The sequence below is a fragment of the Amyelois transitella genome, chromosome 23 (assembly GCF_032362555.1).
Source record: "Amyelois transitella isolate CPQ chromosome 23, ilAmyTran1.1, whole genome shotgun sequence".
Taxonomy (NCBI): Eukaryota; Metazoa; Arthropoda; class Insecta; order Lepidoptera; family Pyralidae; genus Amyelois; species Amyelois transitella.
The window spans coordinates 5,156,567-5,172,924 of record NC_083526.1 but is presented as its reverse complement, the minus strand read 5'-3'; the positions used below and the strand labels follow the sequence as shown (position 1 = coordinate 5,172,924).

General features: G+C 34.0%; 2 protein-coding genes across 3 annotated transcripts in view; one reads left to right on the top strand and one right to left on the bottom strand.

Annotated features, from left to right (window-relative positions):
• The first annotated feature begins 1,445 nt into the window (after positions 1 to 1,445).
• LOC132903247 (uncharacterized) lies at positions 1,446 to 3,052 on the top strand. Its single transcript, XM_060950928.1, has 3 exons — positions 1,446 to 1,585; positions 2,560 to 2,654; positions 3,021 to 3,052. The coding sequence occupies exons 1-3, from the start codon at positions 1,446 to 1,448 to the stop codon at positions 3,050 to 3,052; spliced, it is 267 nt and encodes an 88-aa protein (XP_060806911.1).
• A 5,728-nt stretch (positions 3,053 to 8,780) lies between these two features.
• LOC106130787 (neuropeptide F receptor) overlaps positions 8,781 to 16,358 on the bottom strand; it is a 48,940-nt gene continuing 41,362 nt past the window's right edge. Inside the window, exons 4-5 of one of the 2 annotated variants that reach the window (XM_013329715.2) lie at positions 11,773 to 12,340; positions 8,781 to 9,670 (exon numbers count right to left, since the gene is read on the bottom strand). In XM_013329715.2, the coding sequence (XP_013185169.1) occupies positions 9,549 to 9,670; positions 11,773 to 12,340 (690 nt within the window). In that variant the 3' untranslated portion in view covers positions 8,781 to 9,548. Of the gene's footprint in view, positions 9,671 to 10,696; positions 12,341 to 16,358 lie in introns of both variants that reach the window. The other variant, XM_013329716.2, reaches the window with a different exon arrangement.

The following is a 16,358-nucleotide window of genomic DNA, read 5'->3' as shown; positions in this document are numbered from 1 at the left end:
TAAGACACCGGCGTTTTATCTTCTCAAGTAACCTATATTTAGGGCAGAATTGTTATTTCTGTACACAAAGCCTACTAAAGTACTTACAGAACAAATACAGGGAATTGTTGGAATTAAAATAAATATGGTAACTCAAGTGCTTTTAGCGTTAAGCCTGAAAAGCCGTGCTCTTTATTCGATATGGCGAAAAAGATAAACACACTTACGTAATAATGTTATAAATAAGTTTTTTCTTTTAAATATGAATTACCTACCAATTTAAGTTTAAATAGTGCCGTGACGTTCCCGGCGCCAAAAAAAATAAGGAATAGGGCCACTCCTCTTTCTCTTTCATGTATGTCGAAAAAGTCGACTAAGGGATAGACTTATAAACTTGGGATTATTCTTTTAGGCGATGGGCTAGTAACCTGTCACTATTAGAATCACAATTCTATCATCAAGCCAAAAAGCTTAGCGTAGTCAATCAGTCTTTTTAAGACTCTGTCTAGCCCATAAGGGATAAGTATACTATAGGTATGTATGTTAATTTCAAAGCACACTGGCCTATAAATATAACCAAACATACATACGTATGAACACATCTAAGTGTCTTGCAGGGTAGACAGAGCCAAAAGCCAGAAACCACACGGTAGTATGGAGTAATGCATTCCCCTGAAATAAATATAATAAAAGTCATATCACAAAGATTGAACTATTTTTTTTATGTATGGAAAACTAAAGAAAAATATTTCCATATATTTTTTTACTATATCGTCTACGTAACGCGAATCGGTTTTATTTTTTTATTATTTATGATGATTGAATTGTTGCATTCAGTTTTTATCAATCGTACGAATGTTGGTATACGATTTGATATTTATATTTTTGAGTGAGTACTTACTTCTAACTATTTTGGTGGTAAAAGTTTAACCTTGGTTAGATACCAAGGTTATAAGGTATTAACCAAGGTTAAGATAATTTATTCTTGATGAAAGCGGGATGAGAACTGCCATTAGACCTTATCTAAACTGTTAACCATATATACGCAAAATTTCAAGATTGGTTCTTTAGATAACGCGTGAACAGGTAACAAACAAACAAACAAACTACTTTCGCATTTTAATATTAGAACATTAATTTGAATTTTTCAAATTTACGGCTATCGCGGCTAAAAACATATTTTGATATATTCTTTTGAGAATAGGATCATTGCATATCTTCCCATGGATGTCTTAAAAGGTGACTAAGGGAATGGCTATTAAACTTGGGATTCTTTTTGTAGGCGATAGGCTGGCATCGTGACAATCTGTCACTATTTGAATCTCAATTCCATTAATAAGCCATACAGCGGAACGTGGCCTTTCAGTCTTTTCAAGACTGTTGGATCGGCCTACCTCGCAATGGAAATAGACAAATATATTTATATATGTATATGTATTATGTTTACAGCTACATTTTCTTTTACAATGGCAGCAGATTATGTGCACCCTGCACATAGGCACCCTTGGAGGGTAAGGTTTTATCCAAAGAATACCTTATTTAGAAAGGCCGACCTGATCGATAAAGGTTGTACGGTGTTCCTAAAGGAGTGTCCATCGACATACAAGTAAGTCCGCTTAATTAAGCCATGTTTTATTTATTTTATTACTAGAGGCCGCCCGCGACTTCGTCCGCATGGAAACCCTATCAATCCCGCGGGAACTCTGGGATAAAAGGTAGCCTATGTGTTATTCTGGGTCTTCGGCTACCTACATACCAAATTTCATGGTAATCGGTTCAGTAGTTTTTGCGTGAAAGAGTAACAAACATCCATACAAACTTTCGCCTTTATAATAGTAGTAGGATTTTATTTTCCACGTTGGTGCCCACGGAAGACCAGCGTTGTGGTATATACCACGACAAATGCTGAGGGGGGGCCATTTTGGTACAAAAGTTGTTAAAGATTAAGGTTTCTGTTTTTGATATATTATTATGTACCAAATAAACATTTTTTATTTTTTTCTTTTCTTCTTCCTTCATACATATTATCAACATAAATTAGCAGAGTAGCCCGAGGAAACTGAATGTGTAATTGAGGCTACTGGATGTGTAACCATGATTGATCTTATACGGGTTAGGTTTACCTGCAAAGGTTGCGGAGGTCTGATAGGAGTCGCTTCGTGTAAAAACCTGACTCACCCAATCCAGGATCCATGGTCAAAGGCATGCCCTGGACTCCTCTCCAGAGCGGTGAGGATGTAATCGGGACTAAAGCCAGGAAGAAGAAGATATATTATATATATGGGACATATTACACAGATTGAGTTAGCTTCGAAGTAAGTTCGAAACTTGTGTTACGAGATACTTTATAATAAATTCTTATATATATAGATTGAGCTAACAGTGTTGAAGACTGTAAAGCTTGACTGTAATTTATTTACCTCGTAAGGGATAAAGACGTTGTTGTAAGTAAAACCTGACTCACTCATTCTAGGATCCATGGTCAAAGGCATACCCCTGGGCTTCTCTTTACAGAGGTGAGGATGCAACCGGGACTAAATCCAGAAGAAGAAGGATAAAGAAGTTATTGTATTTTTTCAGAATTCATGTGATCTGCGCTAGGCATTACGATGGACATTATAAAACATTCAATAACTATTGCGAAATGGAGTTTGAAAATTGTAACAGTTGGAGACGTAAGTATCCACTTTTTTATATCAGAGTCAAAAAATAGGTATTTTCTTTTCACAAATATGATAAGCTAGAGGCCGCCTGCGACTTCGTCCGCATGGAAACCCTATCAATCCCGCGGGAACTTCGGGATAAAAAGTAGCATATATGTTATTCTGGATCTTCAACTACCTACATACCAAATTTCATCGTAATCGGTTCAGCAGTTTTTGAGTGAAAGAGTAACAAACATTCATACTTACATACTCACAAACTTTCGCATTTATAATATTAGTAGGATGTGAAAGTCAGTGTGAGTGTCGTGTCGTCATGATATTCTTATTATTTTTTCTCTTTTGTGGCGAATTTTCTAACATTATTATTTTTTTCAGAATGGAGTATGATTAAGCAAGTCAGATGTTGAAGAAAAACATTTATCTTCTCGATGCCAAATGACTGGCCGAATGAATTGTAATTTTTGTTTAAATATTCCACTAACAAGAAACTTATTTTTCTGTTAAATTATTTAAAGTAAATGTATAAAAAAATGTGACGTGCTTTGTACATAATGCAATAAAGACATTTGCAATTTATATAAATCTGTTATAAAAATCACACAGTTATTTGGCTATGCCTATTATGAAGGTAATATTAACGAATTTGAGAGAACACAGAACATATTAATTTTAGCTTATGAAATAAAATGGCATAAAAAGAAATCAATAAACTTACACATAAAAAAAGAAACTTAAGAATTTATTTCTTAAAAACATCAAAGATCACATTTTGAAACATTGAAAATAAAATGGTTTGAGCATGACGCATTTAATGTAGGTACCTACCTTATGTCCTTTTTTCAATAAATAAATAATATAAAGATTTTAATCTAGACCTGTTTTTGATTCAACTAAAACCTTATTAATCTTAACCTAGCTAACTGCAGTACCGTACAATGTTTTGACCTGATTTCAATCGAACTTTAACTTTTTCGTCGAAAGTTTTGTAGCCAATTCTAATTGGCCAGTTTCAGTGCTATTGGAAATCTGTCATAAATATAGTGATTCAATTTTAAGTGTGCAGTGTGGTTCCTGGCACGTATGTCGTAAAAGGCGATTTAGCAGGCTAGCAACAATAGCTGAACGTGGATTATCGATCTTTCAAAACCGTTGGCTCTGTCTATTCCGCAAGGGATACAGACGTGATTATATTTACGTATGTATGTATGAAAAAGAAAATTACATCTCGAGATTTCAGGGATTCTGAGCAGTGATCGAACTTGGAATGGTATGGTTCAGAGCCAGCATGTGCTATTATGCTAGTCTGATTCTATGAACTTTTGAATTATTTTATAGACTAGTAACTTTATCTTAATTACAGTGGGCTACAAAGAAAAGTATACTACCTACAATACGTCTACGCTGAGAATGTGGTATCACTTCCTGTGTGCCCGACTGTAGTTTGAATTCGGAGTCTTAAAAAATAGTACTTTATTTGAGTTTCAGTTTTATTTACAATAAAGATGTTCATAAATAGAATTTAATATTCCCCTCTCGACCAAGGGTCGGTGAAAGGTATTGCTCCTGAAGGACTATTTAATCTGCCCTACACACAGCCTTCAGGGAACATCTTATTTAATTCTCGAGACGTGAAATGATTTTTAACGAAAAATTGTCCTAAATGTTGTCTTATATTTCGTAAAGAACTTAGGGTCTGCGACTTAAATTTTGCCTTATTTTTTAGCTAATAGGTGTCAAATCAGCCTATACTGTATACCTTGATGTTAAAGTGAATATATACAATTATTCCTAGACGGATATGCAAATCTATACTAATAAAAGCTGAAGAGTTCGTTTGTTTGTTTGAACGCGCTAACTACTGGTTCCAATTGAAAAATTATTTTTGTGTTGAATAAACCATTTATCGAGGAAGGCTTTACGCTATCACGCTGCAACTATTAGGAGCGAAGTAATGGAAAATGTGAAAAAAGGGGAAAATTATTCATCCTTGAGGGCTTTAATGATGCCTAAAATAACTATTCCACGCGGACGAAGTCGCGGGCACAGCTAGTATTTTATATTTCTTACTGATCATGATCTCTGCCATAGAAATTTAAAATATATTCAGACCTATATGATTATTATATCACCGTGTGGTTTCCACCACTTTAGAATAAGGTAGTTCCACTCAATATCTTTCACATGGATGTTGAAAAACGCGACTAAGGGGTAGGATTATAAACTTGGGATTCCTCTTGTAGGCGATGGGCCAGCAACCTGTCACTATTTGAATCTCAATTCAACCATAAAGCCATATAGTTGAACGTGGCCTGTTAGTCTTTTTAAGACTGTTGGCATTGTCTACTCCGCGAGGGATATAGACGTGACTCTATGTATGTACATATACATATATTGTTAACTGATATTCTTCTATCACTGTGTCCACTTCATCTAAACTTTCGTCTAGGCTTTCTGCTTCCAAAGTTCCCATGTATCTTGTATACTTTTCAGGTTAATCTGCAGCGTTCATTCAGCCTCTTTACATGACCAAATAACTTAGCAAAAAAAAAAAAAAGTTGCAGTTTCTTTCTAAAATTTATTTACATTATTATGTTCTAACAATCTGCATTTGAAGTAAAATGCCACCGATCTGAAAAAAAAAATATGAATGTTATAACTTTTATTTCTAGTGTGGTTCCAGGCACCAATAAAAAAAAAGAACCACTCCATCTTGTTCCCATGGATGTCTTTAAGGCGTCTAAGGCGTATGATCTTAAGATTCTTCTTTTAGGCGATGGTCTAGTAACCTGTCACTATTTGAATCTCAATTCTATCATTAAGTCAAACAGCTGAACGTGGCCTATCAGTCCTTTCAAGACTGTTGGCTCTGTTTACCCCGCAAGGGATATAGACGTGATTATATGTATGTAAGTATATATTTATCAAAATGGCGCGCCGGTGGACGAAGTATCGAGGCGCCCGAATTAAAATGCTTATGCGCAGGGTGACACAGATTCAAATTCCACCGTTGACATGCAGTAATGACTGCTTTCTTAGTTCAGTTCAGTTCAGTCCATAAAAGGCGACTAAGGATAAGGCTCTATAAACCTCCTGCACCCCTCTTCGGACTAGACTGTCGCTAGAAAGCAAAGTCTTTATAATTATATAATGCTTTTAAAAAATTTTTTATCAATACATATAATAAAATGATGGGTTTTAAGAAAGTTGATCAACCTGATAATAATTTTCTGATGAGGTATAAAATCGAATGCTGCAGCGCCATTAGGGTTAAACTATAAAGTATGGAAAATATAGAAATGATACTTTTACAAAAATTGTTCAACCAAGCTCACAAAGTCACTAGTTAAAAATATGTATACGTGCTTACTTATACGTTCCTTGCAGTTTTCATACAACATTTCACAGTAAGTTTCAAAGGATCGTTTTTCGCCCAAGTTTGTGGTAGCGCATATTTTATTGTTTCTGAAAACAAGTCTTTAATTAAATTTTGCTTTTAACGAGGTCTCTCGTCACGATGTTGAGAAACGGTGGGGAAACAAACTAATGTAGGTTCGGTGGAGGTCAGGGAAATGTGACCCTAATATGGTGTTTGTTAATCTCGAATATACTCGACTCTCTACACTATGTTTTTGTCGCTACGAGAATCGGTGAGGAAACAAACTAATGTAGGTACGGTGGAGGACAGGGAAATTGACCGTCATATGGTGTTGGTATATATGATCAGATTCAGAGGTCACATATATCTGCCACCGACTGTACATACTCCGAAAAGAGTAATTCGGCTTTTACTCTATGATTTGTATGATATGAGTCTATTTCTCATCTTTACGTATTCATCAGCCATTATGCTATAGAGTGTGGCGTTTTAGTAAAACGTCGCAGGTAAGAGATGGGAGATAACTTTAAAATTGATAGAACAAGGATAATCTTTATTTGGACTAGTTTTAAAAGTTAAAAGAGGTCGCGTGTTTAGCTATAGGTATGAAATCCAGAGAGTAGCCACCAGTTGATAGCGAGCTACTTAACTTGCTGAACGCTGAAGAAGACCAAAGAAAGACCCGGGGCGCACGCAAGTCCTTTAATAGGACTCCTGGGCGAAGTGTGAAGAGGGGCGCCGGGAGACCCACATGCGACAACGAGCTAAAGTTCCATTCATATGAATTAAATAAATAAATATATACGGGACAAATTACACTGATTGAGTTAGCCTCGAAGTAAGTTCGTAACTTGTGTTACGAGATACCTACTAACTCAACGATACTATACTATTTTATAATAAATACTTATATAGATAAACATCCAAGACCCAGGCCAATCAGAAAAAGCTCTTTTCTCATCATGCCCTGGCCAGGATTCGAACCCGGGACCTCTGTTGTCACAGACAAGCGTACTACCGCTGAGCCACATAGGCCGTCAATTATATCAGTTCCGTCTTATTATTAGTATAACCGCATTAGTATCGGTTCCGTCCTCACCTCTTTGCAATGGATCCTAGGGTAAACCCTCGACTATAATGTTGGTTTTGGATTAGTTAGGAGTTTTCCTGAACTGTCCTTTACAACTTGCATGGAGACCTATTAGATCATGGTAAGCGAAGCAACTTACTTATGCACATGTAACTTCGTACAAGTAACGAAGTCAAGCATGCAGTCTTCCAGCGTCAACTCTTCGGAAGTTTTGTTCGCTACAAACTCAGACAGTTCTGGTGGCAGACTTCTGTCAGTCTGAGACAGAGTATACCGCTTCCCAATAGGCGTAGTGGTTGGAATGTTGCCATGTGAAGCGGAATAAACAATAACGTGATCTGAGGTTTTGACGCATGGTAATTCTATGATGTGGAGTGATACTAGAACATAATTATTATAAACTGTATTAAGAGATGCCAATAGAGATGTAAATGATGAGTTATAAAGTTCAAACCGTGTGTGGTTCCCGGCATCAATAGAAAAAAGAATAGGACCACTCCATCTCCTTCTCATGGATGTCGTAAAAGGCGACTAAAAAGGCTACTCTACACACAGTAACAGTGTGTGTAGAGTTCAAATAGTGTTTGTCTGTATGTTCTCTCAGAAGGTAGGGTTTAGACGTGATTATATGGATGGATTGATGGATGGAACAATTATTCTGGCGTCATTGTAAGTAGGTATCAGTATTTTTAATGAAATTTAAAAATTTATAATTAATTACTTACCAAGAAAAGATAAAACAATTTGGTTTTGACAAAATGGTGTATCTCTCATTGTATTTTTTTCATTCAGTTTTTATTTTTAGTATCATCACATTTCTACTAGTGAAATTAAATTTGCCTTTGTTTCAAAATACAAATTGTGTAAACCATAACATATTTTTATTTGTTAACACAAATTTTCTACTTATTTTTTATTGCAGTCAAGTTTAAGTACTTAAATAAAAAATATTATAGTTGGATTTGATATTTTGAGATTTACGTATTTTGTATGGAAATAAAATATTCTCACCGGCAAAAAAGGGCGTGATCAATAAGATTCTGTGTAATTATAATCACGTTGGCAACTTTGCCCGTTATAATACTTACTTGCAATATGTATGTAATCTCCACTATATCATACATTACCATCTTACATACATACATATAAACACGTCTATATCCCTTGCGAGGTAGATCTACAGTCTTAAAAATACTGAATGGCCACGTTCAGCTATTTGGCTTAATGATAGAATTGAGATTCAAATAGTGACAGGTTGCTAGCTTCTTTCGACGATGATTGGACGAACCTCGGCCTTGGACTATGCCTTTTAGCCATTGACGTACTATAAATTTAATTGTTTATAGTTGATCGAAGCTTTTAGCAATGCCAGCAATGCAAACTCGCGAGCGGATGCAACGATCATAACCTAAGCGGTTCTATATTGACTAACCTATCTTGCTCTAAGGGTCTATCGTGTCGTGATTAAAAGTAGACCCTGAACTCTTTTTCAAGAGTGTTAACGCCGGAAAGATTGTGGGATACTAATTCATGGAAGTTTTGATATAAATAAGGAGTTAGGGATCTATTTAAACGGAATGTATTAAATAAAAAGAAAGCAATTATTCTTACACAATGTATTTTTATACAAAACCTTATATTAATTCGTTCGTATAAAATATTAGCGTCATACGTTTTGGGCTCATTAAAACGTATAATGTAATATTGTTGATTAAAATCTATATTTTATTTAAGTACAATAATTAACTTATTAACTAATAATAATACAACGGTCTTAATAGAGGAACTTTTAACACCGTTAATACAATGAGAAGGATTATTAATATAACCATAATACTGTACAATAATTCTAATATAATATTAATTAAATAATATTTACAGACTTTCCAATATCTACATTTTTATATTTCATAATTAAATGCTTTGTACAAAGATGAATGAGATGATCAAGCAAATTAAGTACATTTATTTTATTTTAATTCCAAATAGTTATGTTTTTTCAATTTTAATAGAAACAAAATTATACATATTATTTTAATAAAAAAATAAATAAAACCTTACTTAACATAACATTTTAATTCATAACTTAAAGTTGTTTGATAATTTAGCATTTAGCATGAAGTACGTCCATTGTTTCAACATTATTTCTATAAACTTTATATACCTTAATACATAAACATTGTTGAATTGAAATGTCTATTAAGTAAAATAAATCAACATATAATGCAAAAATTATTTATTTAAACATTATTGCACAAAAACAAAAATGTACAAAAGGCGGACTTAATGCCGTTTGGCATTCTCTACCAGTTAACCAGCTGACCAAACAGAAAAAACTTTAAGTTGGTGGTGCGATAAAAATTGTCATATCATATCGAATTATGTAGGTAAATACTGCTATTATACTGTCCAAAATTATAAAGATGAAGATATTTTCTTATTTAAACATTTTATTAATTAAAATTGCGGATGATTCTTTATTTATATGGTGGTTGGCAGTCTGCATCGGAAGGACAACTAACGGTGTTGCATTGTCATGAAGTATATGGTTTATTACATCTGAAAATAAAGAAAAATAAATTGCGTTTATCTGTAAAGCGTGCATTTCAATATCATTATAAGCGTAACCATTTCGAATCTAAACTATTCCTTGGAGCGTACCTTAGTTTAGTTGCGCAAAACATTCAAAAGAAACCATTTTGAAATTAGAACGATACAAGTCAAAAATGTAACCCAGATTGTATTCGGCTCAATGTTGCCCATTATAATTACTCCTTTAAAAAACAATGGGTATTTTTTGTACCAGGTTCCATCCAGAGCGTTAGTTGGTAGGTAGTAAATTGAGCAGAGTACGATTTAGGTACGTAATGTGAAATAATTCTAAGTAGTAAAAATGTAGAAAAAGCAACAATCTAAGAATGAAGAATGGAACTGGGAAGCGGTAAACGAGAGCTAAACACTGTAATTGAGTGGTCTTACAGTTATTTAATTTATTTAGTTAAGCCATACCAGTAAATGAACTTAATAAATTTAACTGTAAATCATGATACTTTAGATGTACAAAATCGAACAATTATAATCTCAGAGTATGTGTAAAATAAAGACAAAAACATGTCGACGATCACATTATTCAATTTATCAAAGATCTTACCGCTTGACCCCTTGTTCAAACAAAGCAAAATAACTAGGAGGTCAAGTTTCTCCGTTGGCGACTGTACGTATGACTGTTCTCACAAAACAAAAAAAAGTACAGGGTTAGTTTTAATCGGTGAATTGGCAAGTAGGTAGTTATATACACTGCACAACTACGAAAATGTAAAAAATAAAAGCTAATTTTGTAGGTTTCGGTTGACTGTGATTGCACTTTTTGTATGAAGCAGCTGGTATTTTCGCTATTTCGAGATTAGTCGCAGAGCAAAAGTTATTCAGTTTCATATGTTACGAGGATTTCAGCTAATTAAAAATAACCCTGTATACATAACTACGGGACAAATTATACAGATTGAGTGCAAGAAAAAAAAGGATGCAGAAACAGAAACTAAAGTTGTTATAGATGAAAAGATAAAAAAAGAAAATAACACACACCTGACACTACTGCTGATGATGGCGGTATGACTGATTGTGCTGTGAACTGTAAGTAATGAACTAAGTATACTGAATGTTAATAAGTTACTTTAGATGAAAACAAAATTAATCACATAATTGATAAGTCAAAGTTAAAGATATATCAACAAAATTCACATTTCGAAAAATACAATCGGAGAGAACAATGAATTTCAAGAAAGCAAGAAAGATAAAATTGTACATAAAAGATACAATAACCTTAATTACTTTAAGAAGAAAATAAAAAAAAGACATAATTCAAAAAACTATTTTTTAAAATGAGGAATGAATAATCTAAAAAAAAAATATTTGACTTGAATCATGGATAATTTGTTTACATCTATTTTAACTCTACATTAGTTAATTCAGAAGATTATAATACCACACAAGTGTAGGAACATACTATTGTATTGATAAAGTACAATATGGAAGTGTTATCCCTCCACCAGAAATATGGGAATCTGACATACATGTTTATTTCCAACTTAATTTGTTACGGACAAGGCTCAACAATTGATGTTTGTTACGATAAATTAATTACACACTAAATTTGAACTAGATGATTCAATAATTATATTGATAACTGAACTGCATATTAATGATTCTACTATGTTTTTTTTTTTAAATGAAATAATGTTTTTAGAATCATATTTAAATGTATAGAATTTCCTAATCCATCAGAAAATATTTCATACGATCAGATTGTGATTGAGAACATTTCTAAGGAATCAACATAAATTTGAGACCTTCATGAAAATGCAGTTGTTCTTTTAAAGATTCATCTGCAGAATTGATGTGGACAAAGATTCCGCAAGCTTTGATGCTACATAATTTTTTGTCAAAAACAGAAACCGTACACTTAAATCCATAAATTGACCGTCCATTCCCTTATATCACTTGCAATTCAACACTAGTTTCTTGCTATTTAAAGCAAGACTTTAGTCAGAAAATCTGAGAGCATTGAGATGTCTTTGTGTTAGTTGTTACGGCGTCCATTTGAAGAGCCGTTAATTCTGTGTCCATCTTTCTACTTTTGGTCCGCGTATTTTTCAACTGACCCTGTCGTTTACAGCATAATATCTCCTCGAATTCCTTCCTGAAGTTGTCATTCAACCAGCCGTACAGTAGAGGATTAGAAACGGCGCTGGACATCCCGAACATATGACAAACAGCGTAAGTTATTGTCAATGGTTTCTCATCCAATATCGGTTTCGTACTAAAATCAGCAACTAAATTAAACACGTTTAAAGGCAACCAGCTTATAACATATGTAACAACAATAGCTGTTAAAATAGCTGCAGTTTTATTTCTGCTTCTTCTTCTATCTTGCATTCTTCTGTGAATTCTGTTGTGTATTTGAACATGTGTTAATAAAACAACTGAGACAGGTAATAAGTATTGGAAGATCAGGCTCAACACTGAGTAGATTCCTCTGCCTTCCTCTATTGGCCAGTCTTCGATGCAGAAGCTAAGAGATTCCATGCCTACTATTCCTGTTTTGTGAATGATTAAGTTTCTAAATATATATAGGGGTGAAGCTAAGGCTATGGCGAAGACCCAGATGCCGCACATGATGAATACTACGCCCATTGTCTGGATACCACACTGCGTTGGGTAGACGATCAACTGCGAACAATAGAGACAAAAATTGTTATAATAGTACAGTGTGGTTCCCGGCACCAATACAAAAAAGAATAAGACCACTCCATCTCTTTCCCATGGATGTCGTAAAAGGCGACTAAGGGATAGGCTTACAAACTTGGGATTCTTTTTTAGGCGATGGGCGAGCAACCTATCACTATCTGAATCTCAATTCTATCATTAAGCCAATAGCTGAACGTGGCCATTCAGTCTTTTCAAGCTTGTTGGCTCTGTCTACCCCGCAAGGGATATAAACGTGACCATATGTAATTATGTATTGTTATAATACTCGTTATTGTGCCATGTTGTGACTGGCATTTTAAAATAGAACATTAAAAAAAAATCATTTTTTTTTGTACCAGATTCTAAGTTGGACCAAGCCTGAGACATAAGAGAAAATCGCATTCAAATCAGAGCAGTAGTTTTCGATAACAACAAATAAAGTCAACAACAATAAATAACAAACATATAAATTCAGACAGAAATCCTTAAAAAAACAAATTTTTAGCTTCTGCTAGTCTTGTATAGAAATATCGATTTTTTGCCAATATGATTCAAGTACAGACATTAATCATCAGTTATATGTATAAAAACGGATGTGTAGTATATGACCAGCCCCCTTATCAACGAATGCAGCGCAAGTATTTTTAGTTCTCTCTCTTTCTCTCCCTTTATAAGATTAACCGTAGAGTACGAAAAGGAGGAAAGACAAGACATACCTAATTGTCCTATCAACGTTCATAAATCGACCTTTTGAAATTACCGACGGCTATTTCTGTCAGAAGTTTTAAATAATAATATAAATATCGTTATTATTTATTCATGAGTTTTTAATAATATTATAGTCTTTCAAAGACATTATTTTAAAATCTATCAACAAATATGGTTGTGATATCGATATGTTAGAAAGATATATCGATTATTCGAACTTCATTATTTATCAAAGCAGCGTAATGAACTGAATACCAGACACTACAGAGCTGATAACGCCACTTAATAAAAACGATAACAGAGGTTTTAAAATAGAAAACATTTTATTTATTTGTTGCAAATATTGACTTTTTATATAGCCTCTCAAATGTGAAGTGCTTCTGAGTACGTAAAATTCATTTGTCACGATAAAAACTTGATATTTTTGATTGGCTTGGGTGTTTTGATTATGGTGTGCTTCTACTAAGCAGTTTAAAGTTAATATATGGAAGGTGAATCTCTTCTTGGCATTAAGTTCAATTATATAAATAAAAAGCAAGAAGTTTTAATATATTATAATTTTTCAAGTGCTGTTGATTCCATACATACATATATTTACGTCTATATCCCTTGCGGGGTAGACAGAGCCAACAATCTTGAAAATACTGTTAGGCCACGTTTAGCTGATGGCTCTATGATGGAATTGAGATTCAAATAGTGACAGGTTGCAAGTCCGTCGCCTAAGAGACGAGTACCAATTTTTTATTTATTTTATACCATAAGAGGGAACCAATTACCCCGTATGGTATATATATTATAGTAAATAATCCAATCTAATCTGTGCTTTTGACCTCTACCACAGATTGCAGCGTACCTTTTACTAAATGTCTGATATATGAGTAGTATCATGGATACGGTCAAGGGCAGAAGTCCAAACACATTCCCTTTGAAAATTGATGAGGACCACTTTGAACATTAATGAGAAATATTCCATTAGCATACTATAGGATTAATGAGACTAACTACCGCACGCGACTCGGCTTATTTAATAGATTTGTATCGTTATATTAGTCTTTGAACGGTTCTCCTTGTGGCTTTATCACGGTTGCATCCTCACCACTCTAAAAGGTGCCAGGGGTATGCCTGTAACCATGGATCCTTGATTGAGTGACTCAGGTTTCCTCCTCAACTCCTCAACCATTTACAGGGGAACCTTACCCGTATTGGATTGATCATGATTACCTGAATCCAATTGCCTGAATGTGCAGTTTTCCGACGATATTTTCCTTCAACGTAAGAGCATACATATATACATATGGTCACGTCTATATCCCTTGCGGGGTAGACAGAGCCAACAGTCTTGAAAAGACTGAATGTCCACGTTCAGCTATTTGGCTTAATGATAGAATTGTGATTCGAATAGTGACAGGTTGCCAGCCCATCGCCTAAAAAGGAATCCCAAGTTTATAAGCCTATCCCTTAATTGCCTTTTACAACATCCATGGGAACGAGATGTAGTGGTCCTATTCTTTTTTTATTGGTGCCGGGAACCACACGGCAATGCATGGCAACGTAAGAGCATCGGTTAGTATTTAAACTAATGTACCATACCAAAATAGTCATAGGTACATAGCTGCTGTGGGATTTGAACCTGTGCCTTTCGACGCATAACGCATTTTAACCGGACACTTTACCGATTCGACAGCCGAAACTCTTCCTTTAAGATATATAAATGATTGTATGTATGAAAAAGTTACGTAGGCACAAATTATCATGCAAGTATTTCGTGATACAATGTGATTCAATCAGAGAAGCCATAGCCAGTAGATCTATATACCCAATTTATAAAATTAGGTCGAAATAGCGATTGAGACAAAGACCACAAACTGTCTGAAACCAAATGTATTTCCATTATCTTGACGCGATCAAACGGCGAATTCGCTAAGTAAACTTTTACCTTATCTAATATAAAGGTTCCGTACTTCAAAAGAAAACTTTACAGTTAAATATTACCGAAAATAACCATTAACCTTTGTGGTGTTGGGGACCCTGAGGGGACCCGGGGTCCGGTTATTGTCTTATTGTCTACAAGTCAACTTAATTAATGGGGCTTAATGGTTTTTTTTGTATGTATGTCTGTTTAGCCATAACTTTCGAACAGTTGGTATGATTTTGAGGAAATTTTTAAAATGTATCTAGGATCTGTGAATAAAATTATCAATAAAATCGATCAAGTAGGTAGTTTTGAAAAAAATCATAATTATGTAATAATGAAAGAGAGATCAAATTTCGCGGGGAATGACTAGTTACTATGATCCAGGGGTAGGAGGAGGTAATAACTCAAAAAATAATTACAGTAAACTCTTTAGTAGACTCTTCACTGGTTTAGGTTGAGCGCATCGTATTTTCAATGTGATTGGTTTTGATGGTGAGTGACGTTTGTGAAGTCGCCACAAAATATTTACATACCTACATACATACATATAATCACGTCTATATCCTTTGCGGGGTAGACAGGGCCAACAGTCTTGATAATACTGATAGGCCATTCAGCTGTTTATATCTTCACTTTGGTAAAGAATAATATATATATAAATAAATAATATTTATATATATATTATTCTTCACCAATAATATTATTCTTTACTAATAATATTATATATATATATATATATATATATATATATATATATATAATATTATTAGTAAAGTAAGTAAGTATATATATATATATATATATATATATATATATATATATATATATATATATATATATGCAGGCAACCTCCTTTATGTACGTGTTCTTTATGTATGGCAACCGTTGCTATGGCGTACATAAAAAAAAGTTGCTTAAATGTGCATTAAATTATGAATTAAACAAAAGTATCTATATGAATATAAAGTCTTTAGAGCCACGTCAGAGCAGATACAACTAGTCTATTTGTAGATATCGACTTTGCGCGTAAACATATACCTATGTTTAGATGTCTAGTTAGCCAGATCCAGGAAACTATTTGGGATTCTAATTTATCGTGTACGCCCGCTTTGATTCCTACACTAGTGTTGTTTTTACTCGATTTTGTGGTATTGAGTTCATTCGCGTTTATAAATAAATAAATAATACCTAAATATATACGGGACAGATTACACAGATTGAGTGAGCCTCGAAGTAAGTTCGATACTTTTGTTACGAGATACTAACTCGAAGATACTACTTATTATATTATACAGTGTCGTGTGGTTACCGGCACCAATAGAAAAAAGAATAGGATCACTCCATCTCTTTCCCAAGCCGTAAATGGCGACTAAGGGA